Source organism: Oncorhynchus mykiss, chromosome 27 (genome assembly GCF_013265735.2).
Source record: "Oncorhynchus mykiss isolate Arlee chromosome 27, USDA_OmykA_1.1, whole genome shotgun sequence".
In the NCBI taxonomy this organism is placed as follows: domain Eukaryota; kingdom Metazoa; phylum Chordata; class Actinopteri; order Salmoniformes; family Salmonidae; genus Oncorhynchus; species Oncorhynchus mykiss.
Window position 1 is genome coordinate 16,773,724 of NC_048591.1, and position 25,055 is coordinate 16,798,778.

At 45.7% G+C, this 25,055-nt stretch overlaps 1 protein-coding gene across 8 annotated transcripts in view; it reads right to left on the minus strand.

The window, feature by feature from the left end:
* LOC110507646 (neurobeachin-like) overlaps positions 1–25,055 on the minus strand; it is a 307,618-nt gene that overhangs the window by 17,127 nt on the left and 265,436 nt on the right. For all 8 annotated transcript variants that reach the window (XM_036965232.1, XM_036965228.1, XM_036965226.1 and 5 more), the window contains 2 exons: positions 10,489–10,641; positions 2,734–2,901 (listed from right to left, as the gene is read on the minus strand). In XM_036965232.1, coding sequence (XP_036821127.1) covers positions 2,734–2,901; positions 10,489–10,641 — 321 coding nt within the window. The remainder of the gene's footprint in view (positions 1–2,733; positions 2,902–10,488; positions 10,642–25,055) is intronic.

Sequence of the window (25,055 nt, forward strand, 5' to 3'; positions counted from 1 at the left end):
ATTGGGCTAGCACACATCCCCCCCATGTTGTTTGTCCCTTCAATAGGCAGTAATGGGCCTTCTAACTGGAGGCTGTGTGACTGGCTGTCTGCAGGAGAACAGCCTCACTGATGAATAATTTGTCTGTTTGTGTCTGAGTGACACAGCAGGGTCTGTATCAGGGGCTGCTGTCATGTTTTCCATATGAGAAGGCTGTCAGGATCGACATCAAGGCTGCAGTAGGACTCCTGTTCCAGCAGCGCGCCCAGTAGACCTGTCACTGTGCCCTCAGCCAACCACGGCCCGGACACCTGTCTTAGCCAACCACGTCCAGGGCGGCCCGGACAGCCCGAACGCATGTAACAGCAGCAGCCATCAGCTAGTCTAATCTGACACCTAGTCAGATGAATGATTATCTTTCAATCTGACTTTCTAATTCCTTGACATTTTAATGCCATAATTGCAGCGGTTAATGTCAGCGCTGCGGTTGCACCTGCCAGACAGGTATGAACCAGAATCTGCCTGAAGCCAATCAACACATCCTAAAATGTTCTGGAGCCAATCAACACATCCCAGAATGTTTTGGAGCCTATCAGCACATCCACTCAGAATGGCTGACTGACTGACTGGCTGACTAACTGACAGGCTGGCTGGGTCAGCTAAAAGAAAACCAAGTTGGGATCCTTTGACCGGGAGCAGCTCCACACATGGCTGTCACCTTATTTCCACCAATACACAGGATCCCACTACTTCCACCATTATCAGGCAAATCGATACTTGTTGTGCGTGCCAAAAAGCAGCCTTTTCCCATAGGGCTCTGGTCAAAAGTACTGCACTGTGTAGGGAATAGAGTGCCATTTGGGATGCAGATGTGATGTTTATCTCTAACTGTAGTGCTTATCTGAAGCATTGAACTCTTTCTTCCTTCCGCTACATATCATCTCTCACAGACTCACTTGTTATTTTGCTGACTTGACCTTAGGTTCCTGTTTCTGAGTTAATGACAGACAGTAATGAATTCACCTGCTATGGAGTAAAAATAAGAGGATCTGACGAAGGCATCGAGGTATTCAGGCGTACCTTCATTAGTATTTATCATATCTGTTGCATTTAGCTGAGCTATGTCCTCCCTCCAACACACAGACACACAGACCCATGTTAGAAAGGACACAGCATCAACTGGCCACCACCATTAGGCAGTATGAAGCTACACGGTCAGCTCCCATCCCAACACTATCGCCTCGCAGGGTGGCAGACAGACAGACAGCTTCCAAAACCTCACAGCCGGATGACTCCAATAATTGCCATTGTCTGAGAAAGCCTGAGAGGAAATAATGAAAACCAAAGCCGTTGTCCATATTGCTTGGTAATTAGGCAGCTGAGTGATTTGCATAGTGGTCACTTGATAGATAAAGGCGGCCCGGGAAGTGACGGGATATAAATGAGTTGTTTTGCAGACGGCAGATGGTGGATATCACAGGGAGAGGAGATCACACTGAAAACACCACACTGCTGCTGCATGCCAGCTGCTATTGCTGTAGTCTCAGCTCCCCTCCTCCTCCTCCTCTCGACCGCTCTACCTCCCTCTCTCTCTACCTCAACCTCCCCTTCCCTCTCCTTATCTCTCTCCACCTCCCTCTCTCTCTACCTCAACCTCCCCTTCCCTCTCATTATCTCTCTCTACCTCCCTCTCTCTCTACCTCAACCTCCCCTTCCCTCTCCTTATCTCTCTCTACCTCCCTCTCTCTCTACCTCAACCTCCCCTTCCCTCTCCTTATCTCTCTCCACCTCCCTCTCTCTCTCTCTCTACCTCAACCTCCCCTTCCCTCTCCTTATCTCTCTCTACCTCCCTCTCTCTCTACCTCAACCTCCCCTTCCCTCTCCTTATCTCTCTCTACCTCCCTCTATCTCTATCTTCTTCTCTCCCTTCCTCTGCCTCTTCCACTCTCTCTCTCTAAATCACTCACTCTCTACCCCCTCCCCCCTCTCTATCTCTCCTCTCTCTCGCTCTCTCTTCTCTCCCTCTCGCTCTACCTCCCTCTCTCTCTCTACCTCCCTCTCTCTCTACCTCCCTCTCGCACTACTTCTCTCTCTCTCTTCCTCACCCTCTCCCTCTGAGACCTCCTCCCCTCTCTCTCTCTGCAATTAAGCTATTCACAGCTACCTCCTGCTCAGAGAACAGCTCAGATCTAGTCAATTAATTAAATGTAAATGAGAGGATTCACTCCCATGTCTATTCACAAGATGACCCCTTGATAATTTATATCAAACAACACTTCAGACTAACATTCATTGACCTGGGTGTGAATGTGAGTGAGTGAGTGAGTGAGTGAGTGAGTGAGTGAGTGAGTGAGTGAGTGAGTGAGTGAGTGAGCGGGTCTGCAGTAGTATAGGGGCAAAATAGAATAATGTCAATAGTAAATGGAGTGAATGAGAGATAGAAAATCAAAATACCCTTAACTTTGTACTGTATTGATCATGTATTTGCAACAACTATACTGTAAACCCATATCTGTGTGTACTCTGTATGTGTTTTATGCAGTTGTTGTCATCTATATCATGTTGTCTATAAATGTTTATGGTTTGATATCTTTAATGCGAGACAAATTCCAGTGAAATACCAAATAAATGAACTGAACTGAACCTGGATAGACAGAAGCTGCAGTATCTATCTATGCTGGAGCTGGGTAGATGGGATGGTTGGGGTGAGGGGGTGTTTGGTGTCCATGGTGACAGTGTCGTGTTATGGTGTACCTCTCTGAGGGCGGGGTCAGTGATGCTGTCCAGGCTGACGGAACCCTCGTAGGTCAGCTGGTGAAAGACATTGAGGGCGCGCACCGCCTCAGGCCCACGCTGCTTGTAGCCAAAAATAAGGTCAACCCACTGATGCAGTTGACACGACACAAACTCACTTTCCAGGGCCTGTCAGAACACACAGACACAGGCAGCGGGGTTAGAGGGGAAAGGCACCCGGTAGCATGAAAACACACACAGTAAACACACAGTACACATAACACACACAACACAACACATGCAGGGTGAGTAGAGGATAAAGGCAGCCAGCAGCATAAAAACACACACAGTAAACACACAGCAATACACACATCGGAAACAATAACACACACCACGCAACCCAACACAAGTTACACTACACACACAGTCAATGTTACTGTACATACAACTGACAACATCATTGCCCTGCTCAACACATAAACCCCACTGCACTAGTTGTTGTAAAAGAGGAAAACTACTATTGAACCTAAAGCATTCAGTGATAATATGTCATCCTGAGTTTTGATAGCAGTTATTCTCTCTCCAGACTGTGATAAAAAACTCCATCCCAAATGGCACCCTATTCCCTATATAGTGCACTACTTTTAACCACGCTCTTATCAAAAGTAGTGCACTAGCTATATGGAGAATAGGGTGCTATTTGGGACTAAAACTAATAAACAGGATGAGCCTCAGGGAGCCTGTTTAATGTCTCCAGTCTGATATCAGCCAAGTATCATGTTTCTTCTCTGTCTATTAAAAACAATGACTAGCCATCTTTCCCATGGAGCTGTTCAATACCAATGGAGATCCACTTTACTGTAAGCCGTGTGTGTGTGCGTGTGTGTGTGTGTGTGTGTCTGCGTGCGTGTGTGTACTGGTGTGTACGGAGAGGAACATGCATTTCTGATGGGAGTCTTAAGTGTGTTTTAGATTAGATATCAAAGTAAAGATAACTGCAGTATTCCTGTGATCTTACACTGGCCCCTATGGTAGACAAAGTTACTGTTGTGTTACATCACTATGGTAGACAGTGTTACTGTTGTGTTACATCACTATGGTAGACAGCATTACTGTTGTGTTATATCACTATGGTAGACAGTGTTACTGTTGTGTTACATCACTATGGTAGACAGCATTCCTGTTGTGTTACATCACTATGGTAGACAGCATTACTGTTGTGTTATATCACTATGGTAGACAAAGTTACTGTTGTGTTACATCACTATGGTAGACAAAGTTACTGTTGTGTTACATCACTATGGTAGACAAAGTTACTGTTGTGTTACATCACTATGGTAGACAAAGTTACTGTTGTGTTACATCACTATGGTAGACAAAGTTACTGTTGTGTTACATCACTATGGTAGACAGTGTTACTGTTGTGTTACATCACTATGGTAGACAAAGTTACTGTTGTGTTACATCACTATGGTAGACAAAGTTACTGTTGTGTTACATCACTATGGTAGACAGTGTAACTGTTGTGTTACATCACTATGGTAGACAGTGTAACTGTTGTGTTACATCACTATGGTAGACAGTGTAACTGTTGTGTTACATCACTGTGGTAGACAGTGTAACTGTTGTGTTATATCACTATGGTAGACAGTGTAACTGTTGTGTTATATCACTATGGTAGACAGTGTTACAGTTATGTTACATCACTATGGTAGACAGCATTACTGTTGTGTTACATCACTATGGTAGACAGTGTAACTGTTGTGTTATATCACTATGGTAGACAGCATTACTGTTGTGTTATATCACTATGGTAGACAGTGTTACAGTTATGTTACATCACTATGGTAGACAGCATTACTGTTGTGTTACATCACTATGGTAGACAGCATTACTGTTGTGTTATATCACTATGGTAGACAATGTTACAGTTATGTTACATCACTATGGTAGACAGCATTACTGTTGTGTTATATCACTATGGTAGACAGAGTAACTGTTGTGTTATATCACTATGGTAGAAAGTGTAACTGTTGTGTTATATCACTAGGGTAGACAAAGTTACTGTTGTGTTACATCACTATGGTAGACAGTGTTACTGTTGTGTTACATCACTATGGTAGACAGTGTAACTGTTGTGTTACATCACTGTGGTAGACAGCATTACTGTTGTGTTATATCACTATGGTAGACAAAATTACTGTTGTGTTACATCACTATGGTAGACAAAGTTACTGTTGTGTTACATCACTATGGTAGACAAAGTTACTGTTGTGTTACATCACTATGGTAGACAGTGTAACTGTTGTGTTATATCACTGTGGTAGACAGTGTTAATGTTGTGTTACATCCCTATGGTAGACAGTGTTACTGTTGTGTTACATCACTATGGTAGACAGTGTTACTGTTGTGTTACATCACTATGGTAGACCGTGTTACTGTTGTGTTACATCACTATGGTAGACAGTGTAACTGTTGTGTTACATCACTGTGGTAGACAGTGTTACTGTTGTGTTACATCCCTATGGTAGACAGTGTTACTGTTGTGTTACATCACTATGGTAAACAGTGTTATAGTTATGTTACATCACTATGGTAGACAGCATTACTGTTGTGTTACATATCTATGGTAGACAGTGTTACAGTTATGTTACATCACTATGGTAGACAGCATTACTGTTGTGTTATATTACTATGGTAGACAGTGTAACTGTTGTGTTATATCACTAGGGTAGACAGTGTTACTGTTGTGCTATATTACTATGGTAGACTTATAGTGCTTATAGTATTATTGTTCTTATTGTCGACCCAGTGGTCACACACTACAACTCTAGCTGCAGATACGCATAAAGACATGCTGCAGGACTTTACACTCTCCCTCCCACGGGACAATAACAGCCTCTATCAACAGAGTGGAGCTAGCTAGAGCGCACAGACAGAGCTGAACACAGAGGGAGCTGAACTAGCCATGGGGCATGTCACCACGATTGAATCTGGCACATGCAAAGATGGGAACTGGAGGGAGGAGGGGTGGAGGGAGGGTAGGAGAGGGAAGGAGAGAGAGAGAGGGAAGGAGAGAGAAAGAGAGAGAGAGACTAAAAGGTAACGTAAGAGGGAAGCAAAAAATGAAGAATGTCATAATGAGATCTGAGAGCAGGATGAGTGAGGACAGTGACGGAGAGTGAAGATGATGATTCTCTAGGTATCCATCCAAGGATTATGCATGTATGCTAATATCTATATTACAAGATAAGAGGATAAAAACACTGTGCAACAACCCCCCCCCCCCCTCCCACTTGCCGAGGCCTGGCCCTCCACCTCCCTCCTCCTCTCTGTGCCACCCCTCCACCTCCCTCCTCCTCTCTGTGCCATCCCTCCACCTCCCCCTCCTCTCCGTGCCACCCCTCCACCTCACTCCTCCTCTCTGTGCCACCCCTCCACCTCCCTCCTCCTCTCTGTGCCACCCCTCCACCTCACTCCACCTCTCTGTGCCACCCCTCCACCTCCCTCTTCATCTCTGTGCCACCCCTCCACCTCCCTCCACTCTCTGTGCCACCCCTCCACCTCCCTCCTCTTTTCTGTGCCACCCCTCCACCTCCCTCCTCCTCTCTGTGCCCCCCTCCACCTCCCTCCTCCTCTCTGTGCCACCCCTCCACCTCCCTCCACCTCTGTGCCACCCCTCCACCTCCCTCCTCCTCTCTGTGCCACCCCTCCACCTCCCTCCTCCTCTCTGTGCCACCACTCCACCTTCCCCTCCTCTCTGCCACCCCTCCACCTCTCTGTGCCACCACTCTACCTCCCCCTCCTCTCTGTGCCACCCCTCCACCTCCCTCTACCTCTCTGTGCCACCACTCTACCCCCCCCTCCTCTCTGTGCCACCCCTCCACCTCCCTCCACCTCTCTGTACCACTACTCCTCCACCACTCTGTGCCACCCCTCCACCTCTCTGTGCCACCTCTCCACCTCTCTGTGCCACCTCTCCACCTCTCTGTGCCACCCCTCCACCTCCCCACCTCTGTGCCACCACTCCACCTCCCCACCTCTGTGCCACCACTCCACCTCCCCACCTCTGTGCCACCACTCCACCTCCCCACCTCTGTGCCACCACTCCACCTCCCCCTCCTCTCTGTGCCACCCCTCCACCTCCCTCCTCCTCTCTGTGCCACCCCTCCACCTCCCTCCTCCTCTCTGTGCCACCCCTCCACCTCACTCCTCTCTGTGCCACCCCTCCACCTCCCTCCACTCTCTGTGCCACCCCTCCACCCCCCTCCTCTTCTCTGTGCCACCCCTCCAACTCCCTCCTCCTCTCTGTGCCACCCCTCCACCTCCCTCCTCCTCTCTGTGCCACCCCTCCACCTCCCTCCTCCTCTCTGTGCCACCACTCCACCTTCCCCTCCTCTCTGCCACCCCTCCATCTCTCTGTGCCACCACTCTACCTACCCATCTTCGCTGTGCCACCCCTCCACCTCCCTCCACCTCTCTATGCCACCACTCTACCTACCCCTCCTCTCTGTGCCACCCCTCCACCTCTCTGTGCCACCACTCTACCTCCCCCTCCTCTCTGTGCCACCCCTCCACCTCCCTCCACCTCTCTGTGCCACCACTCTACCTCCCCCTCCTCTCTGTGCCACCCCTCCATCTCCCTCCACCTCTCTGTACCACCACTCCTCCTCCCCATCCACTCTGTGCCACCCCTCCACCTCCCTCCACCTCTCTGTACCACCACTCCTCCTCCCCCTCCACCTCTCTGTGCCACCACTCCACCTCTCTGTGCCACCACTCCAACTCCCCCTCTTCTCTGTGCCACCACTCCACCTCCCCCTCCTCTCTGTGCCACCCCTCCACCTCTGTGCCACCCCTCTACCTCCCCCTCCTCTCTGTGCCACCCCTCCACCTCCCTCCACCTCTCTGTACCACCACTCCTCCTCCCCCTCCTCTCTGTGCCACCCCTCCACCTCTCTGTGCCACCCCTCCACCTCTCTGTGCCACCCCTCCACCTCCCTCCACCTCTGTGCCACCTCTCCACCTCCCTCCTCCTCTCTGTGCCACCCCTCCACCTCCCTCCTCCTCTCTGTGCCACCCCTCCACCTCCCTCCACCTCTCTGTGCCACCACTCCACCTCTCTGTGCCACCACTCCAACTCCCCCTCTTCTCTGTGCCACCACTCCACCTCCCCCTCCTCTCTGTGTCACCCCTCCACCTCTGTGCCACCCCTCTACCTCCCCCTCCTCTCTGTGCCACCCCTCCACCTCCCTCCACCTCTCTGTACCACCACTCCTCCTCCCCCTCCTCTCTGTGCCACCCCTCCACCTCTCTGTGCCACCCCTCCACCTCTCTGTGCCACCCCTCCACCTCCCTCCACCTCTGTGCCACCTCTCCACCTCCCTCCTCCTCTCTGTGCCACCCCTCCACCTCCCTCCTCCTCTCTGTGCCACCCCTCCACCTCCCTCCACCTCTCTGTGCCACCCCTCCACCTCCCTCCTACTCTCTGTGCCACCAGTCCACCTCCCCCTCCTCTCTGTGCCACCCCTCCACCTCCCTCCACCTCTCTGTGCCACCCCTCCACCTCTCTGTGCCACCCCTCCACCTCCCTCCACCTCTGTGCCACCTCTCCACCTCCCCCTCCTCTCTGTGCCACCCCTCCACCTCCCTCCTCCTCTCTGTGCCACCCCTCCACCTCCCTCCACCTCTCTGTGCCACACCTCCACCTCCCTCCTACTCTCTGTGCCACCAGTCCACCTCCCCCTCCTCTCTGTGCCACCCCTCCACCTCCCTCCACCTCTCTGTGCCAGCACTCCACCTCCCTCCACCTCTGTGCCACCCCTCCACCTCCCTCTTCCTCTCTGTGCCACCCCTCCACCTCCCTCCACCTCTCTGTGCCACCACTCCACCTCCCCCTCCTCTCTGTGCCACCCCTCCACCTCTCTGTGCCACCACTCTACCTCCCCCTCCTCTCTGTGCCACCCCTCCACCTCCCTCCACCTCTCTGTGCCAGCACTCCACCTCCCTCCACCTCTGTGCCACCCCTCCACCTCCCTCTTCCTCTCTGTGCCACCCCTCCACCTCCTTCCACCTCTCTGTGCCACCACTCCACCTCCCCCTCCTCTCTGTGCCACCCCTCCACCTCTCTGTGCCACCACTCTACCTCCCCCTCCTCTCTGTGCCACCCCTCCACCTCCCTCCACCTCTTTGTGCCACCACTCTACCTCCCCCTCTTCTGTGCCACCCCTCCACCTCCCTCCACCTCTCTGTGCCACCACTACCTCCCCCTCCTCTGTGCCACCCCTCCACCTCTCTGTGCCACCACTCCACCTCCCCCTCCTCTCTGTGCCACCACTCTACCTCCCCCTCCTCTGTGCCACCCCTCCACCTCTCTGTGCCACCACTCCACCTCCCCCTCCTCTCTGTGCAACCACTCTACCTCCCCCTCCTCTCTGTGCCACCCCTCCACCTCTCTGTGCCACCCCTCCACCTCCCTCCACCTCTTTGTGCCACCACTCCACCTCACCCTCCTCTCTGTGCCACCCCTCCACCTCCCTCCACCTCTCTGTGCCACCCCTCCACCTCCCTCCACCTCTCTGTGCCACCCCTCCACCTCCCTCCTACTCTCTGTGCCACCACTCCACCTCCCTCCACCTCTCTGTGCCACCACTCCACCACCCCCTCCTCTCTGTGGCACCCTCCACCTCCCTCCACCTCTCTGTGCCACCCCTCCACATCTCTGTGCCACCCCTCCATCTCCCCCTCCTCTCTGTACCACCCCTCCAACTCCCTCCACCTCTCTGTGCCACCACTCCACCTCCCCCTCCTCTCTGTGCCACCCCTCCACCTCTCTGTGTGCTAGGTTGATGTAGATATAGCTGACCATGCAGTAGAGGAGGAGAGCAGAGGGAGAGAGCAGAGGAGGAGAAGAGAGCTGAGCTTACTGAAAGGTCACCTCTGCTTGCCGCTAACCCCCCCCCCCCCCCCCCCCCCCCCCCCTGCTCCTTCACATCACCACTCCTACCTCCCTCCCCCCAGCTCTGTCACTCCTGCTGAAAAGGTCAAGTGTGTTCCTACCCCATACCCCACATCCTACCCCCAATAACATTGTAGAACTGTAGAACCCCCGCCCCCCCATAATCTCATATCTATAATAGTGTGTGATTGTGAGTGTGTGTGTGTGTGTACGAGTGTGTGTGTGTTTGTATGTGTGGGTTTGAAATGTGATGAGAAGTGAAACGCTGTGTGTCTCCAGGCTGGACTGGTTGAGAGGCTGGCAGAGGGTGGAGAGAGAGTTCACGTTCTGTCTCTGTGTGTCTCTGTGTGTGTGTGTGTGTGTGAGTGTGTGTGTGTTGCTCAAAAGGGGCCTGCAGGGAGAACAGGGTTGTACTGGGTTGACACACACACACAAACAGCACACAGCCACACACACACACGCAAACACACACGCAGCTAAATGATGATTGATGAGTCCAGCATTAGGTAACATTATAGGGGACACTTACTGGCCCCGTCCTTTAGTGACATCAACGGGGTCAGCTGCAGATTGTGTTAGTATCGAGCAGTGCACACAGACATACAGAGTGAGGGGGAGGAGGGGGGGAGAGGGAAGAGGGAGGAGGAGAGGGGAGAGGTGGGGGGTAGGAAAGAGGAGGGAATGATAGAGGAGGAAAGGAAAGGGTGGTACAAAATGAGAGGACGGAGGAGGAGACAAGGGTGACAAAAGCAGGAGAGGAAAGGAACAGAGCAGAGGGTGGGAGATAAGGAGAGGAGGAGAGGTGTTTAGTTCCTCACCATCCGGTTGATCCTGACAAAGTCCTCAGGCTTGTTGGCCCAGGGAGGCAGCTCTACATCACACACCATCTTGCCGTCCTCCCTCTGGCCCAGGTGGTAACCATTACTATTACCAAACATCTCCGGCAGGTAGTAGAACTCTGGAATCAACTCCTGTTGGAGACAGGCATTACCACATTATTATACACATGTTATTATACTACATGATTACACGTTTTATTACACAGGGCAGGTAGTAGGATCAACAAGGGGAGGAGAGATGTAAGGCGAGTAAATGGACTGTGCACGTGTGTGTGTGTCTTCAGGGGGAAAGGTAATACAAGCCAAATAAACAGCAGGCCATGGGTGTTGAGAGGTGCTGTAACAGTTATTTCAGTGGTGTGTGTGTGTGTGTGTGTGTGTGTGTGTGTGTGTGTGTGTGTGTGTGTGTGTGTGTGTGTGTGTCAGTGCAGAGGTGTGGTGATGAGGTCAGGACCTCGGCACAGAGAGGAAGAAATAAACTCCCATGATCCTCCCTGGTGTGATTCCAACTTAAAAAATAAAATAAACAACTAGCTGACCCTGAAGTCAACCTGAGTTAAAATGCAAGCCGAGATCTACGCTCTCATGAAGTAAAAAATGTAAGCCTATGCATCATTAATCTAATAAAAACAGGTCTGTAGGGATGACATCTGTGCAATAGGCCTAATTCATTACCACAGCATATTGGCTATGCTTGGCCTGCCAGTATGGTTCTTCTCAGATCACATTATATTTCAAAACTCGAGCTACATAAACAAAATAAATCAGTTGTTGTTCTACTTGCGAGGCATAGCTGAGCATACATTTAAATATTAGCTTTTTTATTTTGTACCTGTTTCCTCCAGCATCTTCACAAGATCCTTTGCTGTTTTTCTGGGATTAATTTGCACTTTTCGCATCGAAGTACATTCATCTCTAGGAGACAGAACGCATCTCCTCCATCTCCTCCAAGGATGAACCAGACTTGTGGAGGTCTTGGCTGATTTCTTTTGATTTTCCCAATGAGTTTGAAGGTAGGCCTTGAAATACATCCACAGGTACACCTCCAATTGACTCAAATGATGCAATTAGCCTATCAGAAGCTTCTGAAGCCATGACATCCTTTTCTGGAATTTTCCAAGCTGTTTAAAGGCACAATCAACTTAGTGTATGTAAACCTCAGACCAACTGGAATTGTGATGCAGTGAATTATAAGTGAAATAATCTGTCTGTACACAATTGTTGGAAAAATGACTTGTGTCATGCACAAAGTAGATGTCCTAACCGACTTGCCAAAACTATAGTTTGTTAACAAGACATTTGTGGAGTGGTTGAAAAACGAGTTTTAATGACTACAAGCTAAGTATATGTAGACATAAGTATATGTAAACTCCAACATAAGTACATGTAACTGTAGTTGCCATCACACTCAGGCCAGGTCCATCTCCAGTCAGACTACTGTGCAGGCATACTAATAACAGAATGATAGCATGGTAAAAACAGAAATATAGGGATACTTAAAACCTGAACTGAACAATCTCCCACTCTTCTTTAAAGACAAATAAAACATCAACAACATAATTAAATGTCCCAAGTATTATTTAAGTTACTCATTACAAATGGGTTGTGTGACAAAGTTTTTATTTGTATTACTTAAAATGCCACTTTCCATTACTGAGTGCCTTTAGGAGCACAAGACCGGATGCTCCCTTTTTAGTCAGACAGTCAGCCAGCTGTTCCTTTGTGGCCGACCACAGAATCCGCTGGATTCTCTGTGCTTGAATAAGTTCCTTAATGCTGCTAATCTCAAGACGAAGTATTTTCTCTGTGACAGACTTGGTGGACTTGACAGCATCAACTAGGGAGTTGCTGTCAGTGACACAAACTACAGGTAGAATGTGCCATTTTGCCTCAGCAGTGGTAAGCTCTGAAAACAGAGTTGCCAGAAAGATGGCATTGTCAATTCCATCCACAAGAGCAAGGGTTTCTCAAGCAAGTGTGCTTCGGACTACCCTTCTGTTCCTTTCTGACTGCCAACAGATGGTGAGAATCTTCCTTTTTCATCCATTAACATGATTAGATGTCCACCTTGTGTGCCTCCATCTGTAAGGTTCCCCAGGGAAGCATCACTGAAGATAGTCATATTTTCCAACATGCTGAAACTTTAGTCACTTGTTGATTTCAGTTTACGAACAACTTTGTTTGTCTCTTGAATGGTTTATACAGTGGGGTGTTTAGTGTTGGATGCCAAGTTGCATCCATCAAACATTACATCATGTCTACTCTGTCGAGCAACCCTTAGAATTTTACCCATCTTTGACCTCAATTGATCAGCTTTAATTCCACAGGTCGGGGAATTGCTTTGTACGGCTCTTGAAGAATCTGGGTGGATGGGGCTGAAGATTATTGATATAGCTTTCCTGTTGCTTCAGTATTGTTCTGTCAGCTGTAATAAACCCTATGCCAACATAACAAAAACGATCATGCTCCTCACGGCTGACCTGGAAAACAGCTTTGAGGAGTGGAATCACAGTAGCAAAGGCCTGTGAGCCACCCCAGATGAAGTCATCAACATGACAGGCAAGTACTCCAGTCACATTGCAGTCTTGATCAAACCAATAGAAGACTGCAGGATCCACTAGTGACATTTTTCCACCTGTACTCAGCATTGTTGCCTTGACTTTGTTGTACCAGTAATGATGCATCTGCCAGTCCATACACACACTTTTGTAGTTTCCACAGTGTTCCTTCACTCTTAGATTCAGGCGGAGGTCAGCTGTGAATGTCCCTTGACAGCTCTGTTCCCTGCAAAAATGCAGATTTGATGTCTATGGAATGAAGTTCCATTTTTTTCTGGCTGTTCACTGTCAGCAGCAATCTGAGTGACTCTGAGGCGCATGTCGGTGAGTCTTTTGGGAGTTCTTTAGCAGCCAGCTCCTCAAAACCTCTAAACGTGCTTTTGGCACCATTCCAGGTAAGGATTCTTTAAGGGTACACACCCACCTTGTTGACACAGCTGAGTGAGCTTACCTGTTGTACCAGAATATGTAGCTGGTTCAGAGAACTCCTTTGGCTTTTCCTGCTCTTCCAATGACTGTTGCTGTGTGGAATACCACTTTCTCTGTCCATGTATTTAACAGTTTGTCCAGTTTCAGATTAGAACCACCATGTTGTCTTAATACACGTGGCTGTTGTTGAATGATTTCCTCATTTAAAACCTCAACAGTATTACCTGTGTCATGGTTGAAGCTTTATGCTCCATTTCCTGTGTCCATTGCAATTTTTTTTCAAGATTTATTTCACCTTTATTTAACCAGGTAGGCTAGTTGAGAACAAGTTCTCATTTACAACTGCGACCTGGCCAAGATAAAGCAAAGCAGTGTGACACAGACAACAACACAGAGTTACACATGGGATAAACAATAAACAAGCCAATAGCACAATAAACAAGTTAATGACACAGTAGAAAAAAAAGAAAGTCAATATACAGTGTGTGCAAAAGGCATGAAGAGTTTGGCAATAAATAGGCCATTGGAGCGAATAATTACAATTTAGCAGATTAACACTGGAGTGATAGATGAGCAGATGATGATGTGCAAGTAGAGATACTGGTGTGCAAAAGAGCAGAAAAGTAAATAAAAACAGTATGGGGATGAGGTAGGTAGATTGGGTGGGTTATTTACAGATGTACTATGTACAGCTGCAGCGATCGGTTAGCTGCTCAGATAGCTGATGTTTAAAGTTGGTGAGGGAAATAAAAGTCTCCAACTTCAGCGATTTTTGCAATTCGTTCCAGTCACTGGAAGCAGAGAACTGGAAGGAAAGGCGACCAAATGAGGTGTTGGCTTTAGGGATGATCAGTGAGATAAACCTGCTGGAACGTGTGCTACGGGTCGGTGTTGTTATCGTGAACTGAGATAAGGTGGAGCTTTACCTAGCATAGACTTATAGATGACCTGGAGCCAGTGGGTCTGGAGATGAATATGTAGCGAGGGCCAGCCGACTAGAGCACACAGGTCGCAGTGGTGGGTGATAATAGGTGATTTGGTAACAAAACGAATGGCACTATGATAGACTGCATCCAGTTTGCTGAGTAGAGTATTAGAAGCTATTTTGTAGATGACATCGCTGAAGTCGAGGATCGGTAGGATAGTCAGTTTTACTAGGGTAAGTTTGGTGGCGTGAGTGAAGGAGGCTTTGTTGCGAAATAGAAAGCCGATTCCAGATTTGATTTTGGATTGGAGATGTTTAATATGAGTCTGGAAGTAGAGTTTACAGTCTAGCCAGACACCTAGGTATTTATAGTTGTCCACATATTCTAGGTCGGAACCGTCTAGGGTGGTGATGCTAGTCGGGCAAGGCGGGTGCGGGCAGCGAAAGGTTGAAAAGCATGCATTTGGTTTTACTAGTGTTTAAGAGCAGTTGGAGGCCACAGAAGGAGTGTTGTATGGCATTGAAGCTTGTTTGGAGGTTAGATAGCACAGTGTCCAAAGAAGAGCCAGAAGTATACAGAATGGTGTCATCTGCGTAGAGGTAGATCAGGGAATTAGTCTCCCTCTAGCTCGATGCGGATGTTGCCTGTAATCCATGGCTTCTGGTTGGGATATGTACGTACAGTCACTGTGGGGAAGACGTCATCGATGCACTTATTGATGAAACTGATGACTGAGGTGGTGTATTCCTCAATGCCATTGGATGAATCCCAGAGCATATTCCAGTCTGTGCTAGAAAAACAGTGCTCTAGTGTAGCATCCGCGTCATCTGACCACTTCCGCATTGAGCGAGTCACTGGTACTTCCTGCTTTAGTTTTTGCTTGCAAGCAGGAATCAGGAGGATAGAATTATGGTCAGATTTGGCAAATGGAGGGTGGGGGAGAACTTTGTATGCATCTCTGTGTGTGGAGTAAAGGTGGTCTAGGATTTTTTCCCCCCTGGTTGCACATGTGACATGCTGGTAAAAATGGGGTAAAACTGATTTAAGTTTGCCTGCATTAAAGTCCCCGGCCCCTAGGAGCACCACTTCTGGCTGAGCATTTTCTACTTTGCTTATGGCCTTATAGAGTTGGTTGATTGTGGTCTTAGTGCCAGCTTCGTTTTGTGGTGGTAAATAGACGGCTACGAATAATACAGATGAGAACTCTCTTGGTAGATAATGTGGTCTACTTCAGGCGAGCAATACCTCAAGACTTCTTTGATATTAGACATTGTGCACCAGCTGTTATTGACAAAAAGATTCACATCCCCATGCATCTCTTTTCTGCCGATGCATGGAAAATCCTGCCAGCTCTATGTTGTCCGTATCTTCGTTCAGCCACGTCTCGGTGAAACATAATATGTTACAGTTTTTAATGTCCCGTTGGTAGGATAATCTTAATAGTAGGTCATCAATAATGTTAGCAAGAATAATGGAAGGCATTGGGAGTTTACTCGCTCGCCTCTGAATTTTTAGAAGGATGCCCGATCTGTGTCCCCTTTCCGGCGTCTTTTCTTCACGCAAAATGCGTGGATCTGGGCCTGTTCCAGTGAAAGCAGGATATCCTTCTCATCGAACTCATTAAAGGAAAAAGTTTCTGCGGTGAGTAATCACTTTTCTGAATTCCAGAAGTTATTTTTGGTCATAAGAGAGCAACATTATGTACAGTCATGGCCAAAGGTTTTGAGAATGACACAAATATTAATTTTCACAAAGTCTGCTGCCTCAGTATCTTTAGATATTTTTGTCAGCTGGAACTATGGAACATCGAAGTATAATTACAAGCATTTCATAAGTGTCAAAGGCTTTTATTGACAATTACATGAAGTTGATGGAAAGAGTCAATATCTGCAGTGTTGACCCTTCTTTTTCAAGTCCTCTGCAATCTGCCCTGGCATGCTGTCAATTAACTTCTGGGCCACATCCTGACTGATGGCAGCCCATTGTTGCATAATCAATGCTTGGAGTTTGTCAGAATTTATGGGGTTTTGTTAGTCCACCCGCCTCTTGAGGATTGACCACAAGTTCTCAATGAGATTAATTTCTCATGGATGGGGGGTAGTATTGAGTAGCTTGGATGATTAAGGTGCCCAGAGTAAACTACCTGCTACTCAGGCCCAGAAGCTAAGATATGCATATTATTAATATATTTGGATAGAAAACACTCAAGTTTCCAAAACTGTTTGAATGATGTCTGTGAGTATAACAGAACTCATATGGCAGGTAAAAACCTGAGAAAAAATCCAACCAGGAAGTGGGAAATCTGAGGTTTGTAGGTTTTCAAGTCTTTGCCTATCCAAGATACAGTGTAAATTTGGTCCGATTGCACTTCCTAATGCTTCCACTAGATGTCAACAGTCTTTAGGACCTTGTTTCAGGCTTCTACTGCGAAGGGGGAGCGAATAAGAGCTGTTTGACTAAGAGGTCTGGCAGAATGCCATGAGCTAAATCATGCGCGTTGCTGTGAGAGAGCTGCGTTTCTTTTCATTTCTAAAGACAAAGGAATTGTCCAGTTGAAACATTATTGAAGATTTATGTTAAAAACATACATCGTTTGACATGTTTCTACGAACTGTAATATAACTTTTTTGACTTTTCGTCTGGACTAAGTGCCTGCGTCTCGTGAGTTTGGATTTGTGAACTAAATGCGTGAACAAAAAGGAGGTATTTGGACATAAATGATGGACTTTATCGAACAAAACAAACATTTAATGTGGAACTGAGATCCCTGGGAGTGCAGTCCGATGAAGATCATCAAAGGTAAGTGAATATTTATAATGCTATTTCTGACTTCTGTTGACTCCACAACATAGCGGGTATCTGTGTGGCTTGTTTTGGTGCCTGAGCACTGTACTCAGATTATTGCATGGTGTGCTTTTTCCGTAAAGCTTTTTTGAAATCTGACAGCGGTTGCATTAAAGAGAAGGATCTCTTTAATTCCATGTATAACACTTGTATTTTCATTAACATTTATGATGAGTATTTCTGTAAATTGATGTGGCTCTCTGCAAAATCACCGGATGTTTTGGAAGCAAAACATTACTGAACATAACGCGCCAATGTAAACTGAGATTTTTGGATATAAATATGAACTTTATAGAACAAAACATACATGTATTATGTAACATGAAGTCCTATGAGTGTCATCTGATGAAGATCATCAAAGGTTAGTGATTAATTTTATCTCTATTTCTGCTTTTTGTGACTCTTCTCTTTGGCTGGAAAAGTGGCTGTGCTTTTCTGTGACTAGGTGTTGACCTAACATAATCGCATGGTATGCTTTCGTCGTAAAGCCTTTTTGAAATCGGACACTGTGGTGGGATTAACAACAAGTTTATCTTTAAAATGGTGTATAATACTTGTATATTTGAGGCATTTTGATTATGAGATTTATGTTGTTTGAATTTGGCGCCCTGCACTTTCACTGGCTGTTGTCAAATCGATCCCGTTAACGGAATTTAAGCTGTAAGAAGTTTTAAGGTCTGGGGAGTTTCCTGGCCATGGACCCAATATATCGATGTTTTGTTCCCAGAGCCACTTAGTTATCACTTTTGCCTTATGGCAGGGTGCTCCATAATGCTGGAAAAGGAATTGTTCATCACCAAACTGATCCTGGGTGGTTGGGAGAAGGTGCTCTCGGAGGATGTGTTGGTAACATTCTTTATTCATGGCTGTGTTCTTAGGGCAAAATTGTGAGTGAGTCCACTCCCTTGGCTGAGAAGCAACCCCACACATGAATGGTCTCATGAAGCTTTACTGTTGCCATGACACAGCGCTCACCTTGTCTTCTCCGGACAAGCTTTTTTCCGGATGCCCCAAACAATCGGAAAGGGGATTCATCAGAGAAAATGATTTTACCCCATTCCTCAGCAGTCCAATCCCTGTACCTTTTTCGGAATATCAGTCTGTCCCTGATGTTTTTCCTGGAGAGAAGAGGCTTCTTTGCTGCCCTTCTTGACACCAGGCCATCCTCCTAAAGTCTTCGCCTCACTGTGCATGCAGATGCACCCACACCTGCCTGCTGCCATTCCTGAGCAGATCTGTACTGGTGGTGCCCCGATGCCGCAGCTGAATCAACTTTAGGAGACGGTCCTGGCACTTGCTGGACTTTTTTGGGTGCCCTGAAGCCTTCTTCATAACAATTGAACCGCTCTCCTTGAAGTTCTTGATGATCCGATAAATGGTTGATTTATGTGCAATCTTACTGGCAGCAATATCCTTGCCTGTGAAGCCCTTTTTGTGCAAAGCAATGATGACGTCACGTGTTTCCTTGCAGGTAACCATGTTTGACAGAGGGAAAACAATGATTCCAAGTACCATCCTCCTTTTGAAGCTTCCAGTCTGTTATTCGAACTCAATCAGCATGACAGAGTGATCTCCAGCCTTGTCCTCGTCAACACTCACACCTGTGTTAACGAGAGAATCACTGACATGATGTCAGCTGGTCCTTTTGTGGCAGAGCTGAAATGCAGTGGAAATGTTTTTTGGGATTCAGTTCATTTGCATGGCAAAGAGGGACTTGGTAATTAATGGCAATTCATCTGATCACTCTTTATAACATTCTGGAGCATATGCAAATTGCCATCACACAAACTGAGGCAGCAGACTTTGTGAAAATTACTATTTGTGTCATTCTCAAAACTTTTGGCCACAACTGTACACAAAAGTAAAAAAACAAGTTGCACAAAACAAAACAAAAAAATAACAAAATAGCACAATTGGTTGGGAGAATGTAAAACGTCAGCCATATTCTTCGGTGCCATTTTTCTATCTGTTTACGCAGAGCCCTGTGAATTCTTTCTGAACACTGCTTCAGTGAATGCTTTTCTCGCTGCATGTAGTGTTGAAAGGTGCTGTCCCACCCATGCACTCACACTGATCCCTTCTAGTGATGGTGGCTTGTCAACCAGTACAGAGGGTAGATTAGGGTTCTGCCCAAACACTAGTTGGTATGGGCTGTAGCCATAAACATTGTGCATTGAGTTTTTTGCCATCAAAGCCCAATCTAGGGCTATTTTCCAGTCACCTCCATTGTCTTGCTTCACTTTCAGCATGATCTCTGTGAGTGTTTGTCTCTCCAGAATCCATTGCTCCATGGACTGTATGCAGCAGTTGTCTATACAGTGCCTTGCAAAAGTATTCACCCTCCTTGGCGTTTTTCCTATTTTGTTGCATTACAACCTTTAATTTAAATTTATTTTTTATTTGGATTTCATGTAATGGACATACACAAAATAGTACAAATTGGTGAAAAAAAAACAAAAAAAAACTTGTTTCAAAAAAATAATTACATTTAAAAAACGGAAAAGGGGTGGGTGCATCTGTATTCACCCACTTAGCTATGAAGCCCCTAAATAAGATCTGGGGCAACCAATTACGTTCAGAAGTCACATAATTAGTTAAATGAAGTCCACCTGTGTGCAATCTAAATGTCACATGATATGTCACATGATCTCAGTATATATACACCTGTTCTGAAAGGCCCCAGAGTCTGCAACACTGCAACACACTAAGCAAGGGGCACCACCAAGCAAGCGGCACCATGAAGACCAAGGAGCTCTCCAAATAGGTCAGGGACAAAGTTGTGGAGTACAGATGGGTTATAAAAAAATATCCAAAACTTGAACATCCCAAGGAGCACCATTATTAAAAAATGGAAAGAATATGGCACCACAACAAACCTGCCAAGAGAGGGCCGCCCACCAAAACTCACAGACCAGGCATGGAGGGCATTAATCAGAGGCAACAAAGAGACCAAAGATAACCCTGAAGGAGCCGCAAAGCTCCACAGTGGAGATTGGAGTATCTGACCATAGAACCACTTTAAGCCGTACACTCTACAGAGCTGGGCTTTATGGAAGAGTTGCCAGAAAAAAATAATGCAGCAGTGGGAGACTCCACAAACATATGGAAGAAGGTGGGATATTTTTCATTGGCAGCGACTGGGAAACTGGTCAGAACGGAAGGAATGATGGATGGCGCTAAATATAGGGAAATTCTTGAGGGAAACCTGTTTCAGTCTTCCAGAGATTTGAGACTGGGATGGAGGTTCACCTTCCAGCAGGACAATGACCCTAAGCATACTGCTAAAGCAACACTCGACTGGTTTAAGGGGAAACATTTAAATGTCTTGGAATGGCCTAGTCAAAGCCCAGACCTAAATCCAATTGAGAATCTGTGCTATGACTTAAAGATTGCTGTACCCCAGCAGGAACCCATCCAACTTGAAGGAGCTGTCCTCATGAGAGCCAGTTTCATCATAGCGCCTGCTGGTTTTTGCGACTGCACTTCAAGAAACTTTCAAAGTTCTTGAAATTTTTGGCATTGACTGACTTTCATGTCTTAACGTAACGTATCGCTTATTTGAGCTGTTCTTGCCATAATATGGACTTAATATGGACTTGTTCTTTTTTTTCTGTATACCACCTCTACCTTGTCACAACACAACTGATTAGCTCAAATGCATTAGAAGGAAAGAAATTCCACAAATTCACTTTTAACAAGGCACACCTGTTAAATGCACTCCAGGTGACTACCTCATGAAGCTGGTTTAAAGATTTCCAAGAGTGTGCAATGCTGTTATCAAGGCAAAGGGGGCTATTTTGAAGAATCTAAAATCTAAAATATATTTAGATTTGTTTAACAAGTTTTTGGTTACTACATGATTCCATTTGTGTTATTTCATAGTTTTGATGTCTTCAACATTATTTTACAATGTAGAAAATAGTTTAAAAAAAACAAACAACTTGAATGAGTAAGTGTGTCCAAACTTTTGACTGGTACTGTACATGTCAGTACATACACACAACAAGTACGTCACATGGGGAGAGGCGTTGTGCCTTGAGGTGTTGCTTTATTTGTTTTTTGAAACTAGATTTTCTGTTTACTTGCACTGTATAAGGAGGAAGGGAGTTTTATGCACTCATTACTTTGTAAAATACTGTACATTTCCTTGAATTTGTTCTGGACCTGGGAACTCTGAAAAGACCCCTGGTGGCCTGTCTGGTAGGGTAAGTGTGTGTGTCAGTGCTGTGTGTAAGTTGACTAGGCAAACAATTTTGAATTTTCAACACATTGTTTCTTATAAAAACAAGAAGTGACGCAGTCAGTCTTTCCTCAACTCTTAGCCAAGAGATATCCTCGGAGCTCCAAGCCTCACCAGACCGCGAGGCTGCCTGAAGACGCATTCAACATCACCAGCTGTCACCATAGGCAGCTCTATGGTAAGAAACATCTCGGTCCCCAAGGCAAAAACCCTGTGCTACCCAGGAGCACGAGTACAGGACATAACAAGGCTGTTCTACCGCAGATGCCAGGAGCTGACACTGTCGTAGTCCGTGTGGGGTAGAACGACATCAGGAGGGCTAGCTCTGAACATCTGAAAATGAACTGATTTTAGCATTAAAAGACGGCCAATAACTTCAGGTCCAGTACCATTGTTGGGCCGCGGGTGTGAACGTTTCAGCAGACTGCTGTCATTACACGTCTGGCTAAAAGACTACTGTTGCTCTGCTGGAGTCACTTTTATTGATAACTTTGACACCTTCTGGAAACAGAAGATACTCTACAGGAATGACAGAGTCCATCCAAATCATCTTGGCTCCTAGACCTTCTCCACGCATTTCAAGCCTGCATTGAAACAATGACTGGTAAATGATCCAAGACCAGCTCAGTTAATCCCTACCATTGTGACAATGAGTCGTCATAATGCTGCATCAAATGTACATCTTAGGGGCATTGGGAAACACAATGTAAGTAATTTAATGTATGTACTCCTAATTGCATCGAATACATATGTTTATCGTACAGCTATTGTAAGAAGTAATCATAAGCCTATAAACCAGAGTTACACTGTTACACTGAGCACTGAGGTGGTGCGCAATAGTAGGAAGACCACTTTATGCAGCTCACCCTGAACATCAGCTCCAATGTAAATAACATGAGTAAGTCTACCTCTGATAAGCTTCCCAGTAAAGAATTAAAAACAATCAAGCAACCCAGAAAAGTGCTAAAAATAGCCCATATTAACATATGTAGCCTAAGAACAAGGTCCACAAAATCAATAACTTGCTTGTAACAGATGACATTCCTATTCTGACTATCTCTGAAACTCACTTAGATAACACCTTTGATGATACAGTGGTAGCAATACATGGTTAATAACATCTACCAAAAAGACAGAAATGCCAACGGCGGCGGTGTTGCGGTCTATATTCAGAACCACATTCCTGTAAAGCTTCGAGACGATCTAATGTTAAATACTTTTGAAGTAATATGGCTACAGGTTCATCTGCCTCACCTAAAGCCCATTCTTGTGGGAAGCTGCTATAGACCACCAAGTGCTAACAGTCACTGTCAGGATAATATGTGTGAAATGCTTGATAATGTATGTGATATCAACAGAGAACTATATTTTTTGGGTGATTTAAATATTGACTGGCTCTCATAAAGCTGCCAACTCAAGAAAAAACTTCAAACTGTAACCAGTGCCTGCAACCTGGGTCAGATTGTAAGTCAACCTACCAGGGTAGTTACAAACAGCACAGGAATTAAATCATCAACATGTATTGATCACATCTCTACTAATGCTGCATACATTTGTTTTAAAGCAGTATCCAAATCCACGCAGCCGTTAAGAAAATGACTGTAAAAACTGTTAAATCCCCTTGGATTGATGAGGATTTGAAAAATTGTATGGTTGAGAGGGATGAGGCAAAAGGTATGGCAATTATGTCTGGCAGCCCAACTGATTGGCAAATCTACTGCAAATTAAGAAATTATGTGACTAAAGTAAAAAAAAAAAAAAAGTTAACTACACTATGAAACAAAGATAAATTATTTAAAGAATGATAGTAAAAAGCTTTGGGGCATCTTAAATGAAATTTTGGGAATAAAGCCAACTCAGCTAATTCATTAATTGAATCAGATGGTTCATTCATCACAAAGCCCACTGATATTGCAAACTACTTTAATTACTTTTCATTGGCAAGATAAGCAAACTTAGGGATAACATGCCAGCAACAAACGCTGACACTACACATCCAAGTATATTGAACCAAATTATGAAAGACAAGAACTGTACTTTTGAATTCCGTAAAGTCAGTGTGGAAGAGTTACATTTTTTACTTGACTATCAACAATGACAAGCCCCCGGGGTCTGACAATCTGGATAGGAAACTACTGAGGATAATAGCAGACGATATTGCCACTCCTATTTGCCACATAGAGAGCGTGTGCCCTCAGGCCTGGAGGGAATCTAAAGTAATTCCGCTACCCAAGAATAGTAAAGCCCCCTTTACTGGCTCAAATAGCCGACCAATCTGTTACCAACCCTTAGTAAACTTCTGGAAAAAATTGTATTTGACTGGATACAATGCTATTTTACAGTAAACAAATTGACAACAGAATTTCAGCATGCTTATATGGAAGGATACTCAACAAGCACAGCACTTACACAAATTACTGATGATTGGCTGAGAAACATGTATGATAAAATGATTGTGGGGGCTGTCTTGTTAGACTTCAGTGCAGCCTTTGACATTATCGATCATAGTCTGCTGATGAAAAAACGCATGTGTTATGACTTTACACAGCCTGCTATAATGTGGATAAAGAGTTACTTGTCTAACAGAACAAAGAGGGTGTTCTTTAATGGAAGCCACTCAAATATAATCCAGTTAGAATCAGGAATTCCCCAGGGTAGCTGTTTAGGCCCCTTGTTTTTTTTCCATTTTTACTAACGACATGCCACTGACTTTGAGTAAAACCAGGGTGTCTATGTATGCAGACGACTCAACATTATAAACGTCAGCTGCTACAGCAACTGAAATGACTGCAACACTCAACATAGAGCTGCAGTTTCAGATTGGGTGGCAGGGAATAAGTTAGCCCTAAATATTTCTACAACTTAAAATATTGTATTTGGAACAAAACACTCACTAAACATAAACCTCAACTAAATCTTGTAATAAATAATGTAGAAATTGAGCAAGTTGAGATGACTAAACTGCTTGGAGTAACCCTAGATTGTAAACTGTCATGGTCAAAACATATTGATGCCGTAGTAGCTAAAATGGGGATAAGTCTGTTTATAATAAAGTGATGCTCTGCCTTCTTAACAACACTGTCAACAAGGCAGGTCCTACAGGCCCTGGTTTGGTCACACCTTGACTACTGTTTCGTCGTGTGGTCAGGTGCCACAAAAAAAGACTCAGGAAAATTGCAGTTGGCTCAGAACAGGGCAGCACAGCTGGCCCTTGGATGTACACAGAGAGCTAATATTAATATGTCAATCTCTCCTGTCTGAAAGTGGAGGAGAGATTGACTTCATCACTACTTTTATTTATGAGAGGTATTGACATGTTGAATGCACCAAGCTGTCTGTCTAACCTGTTGAGTGTAGGGGCAGTATTTTGATGTTTGGATGAAAAACGTACCCAAATGAAACTGCCTATTTCTCAGTCCCAGAATCTAGAATATGCATATAATTGTCAGATTAGGATAGAAAACACTCTAAAGTTTCCAAAACTGTCAAAATATTGTCTGTGAGTATAACTGAACTGATATTGCAGGCGAAAACCTGAGGAAAATCCAA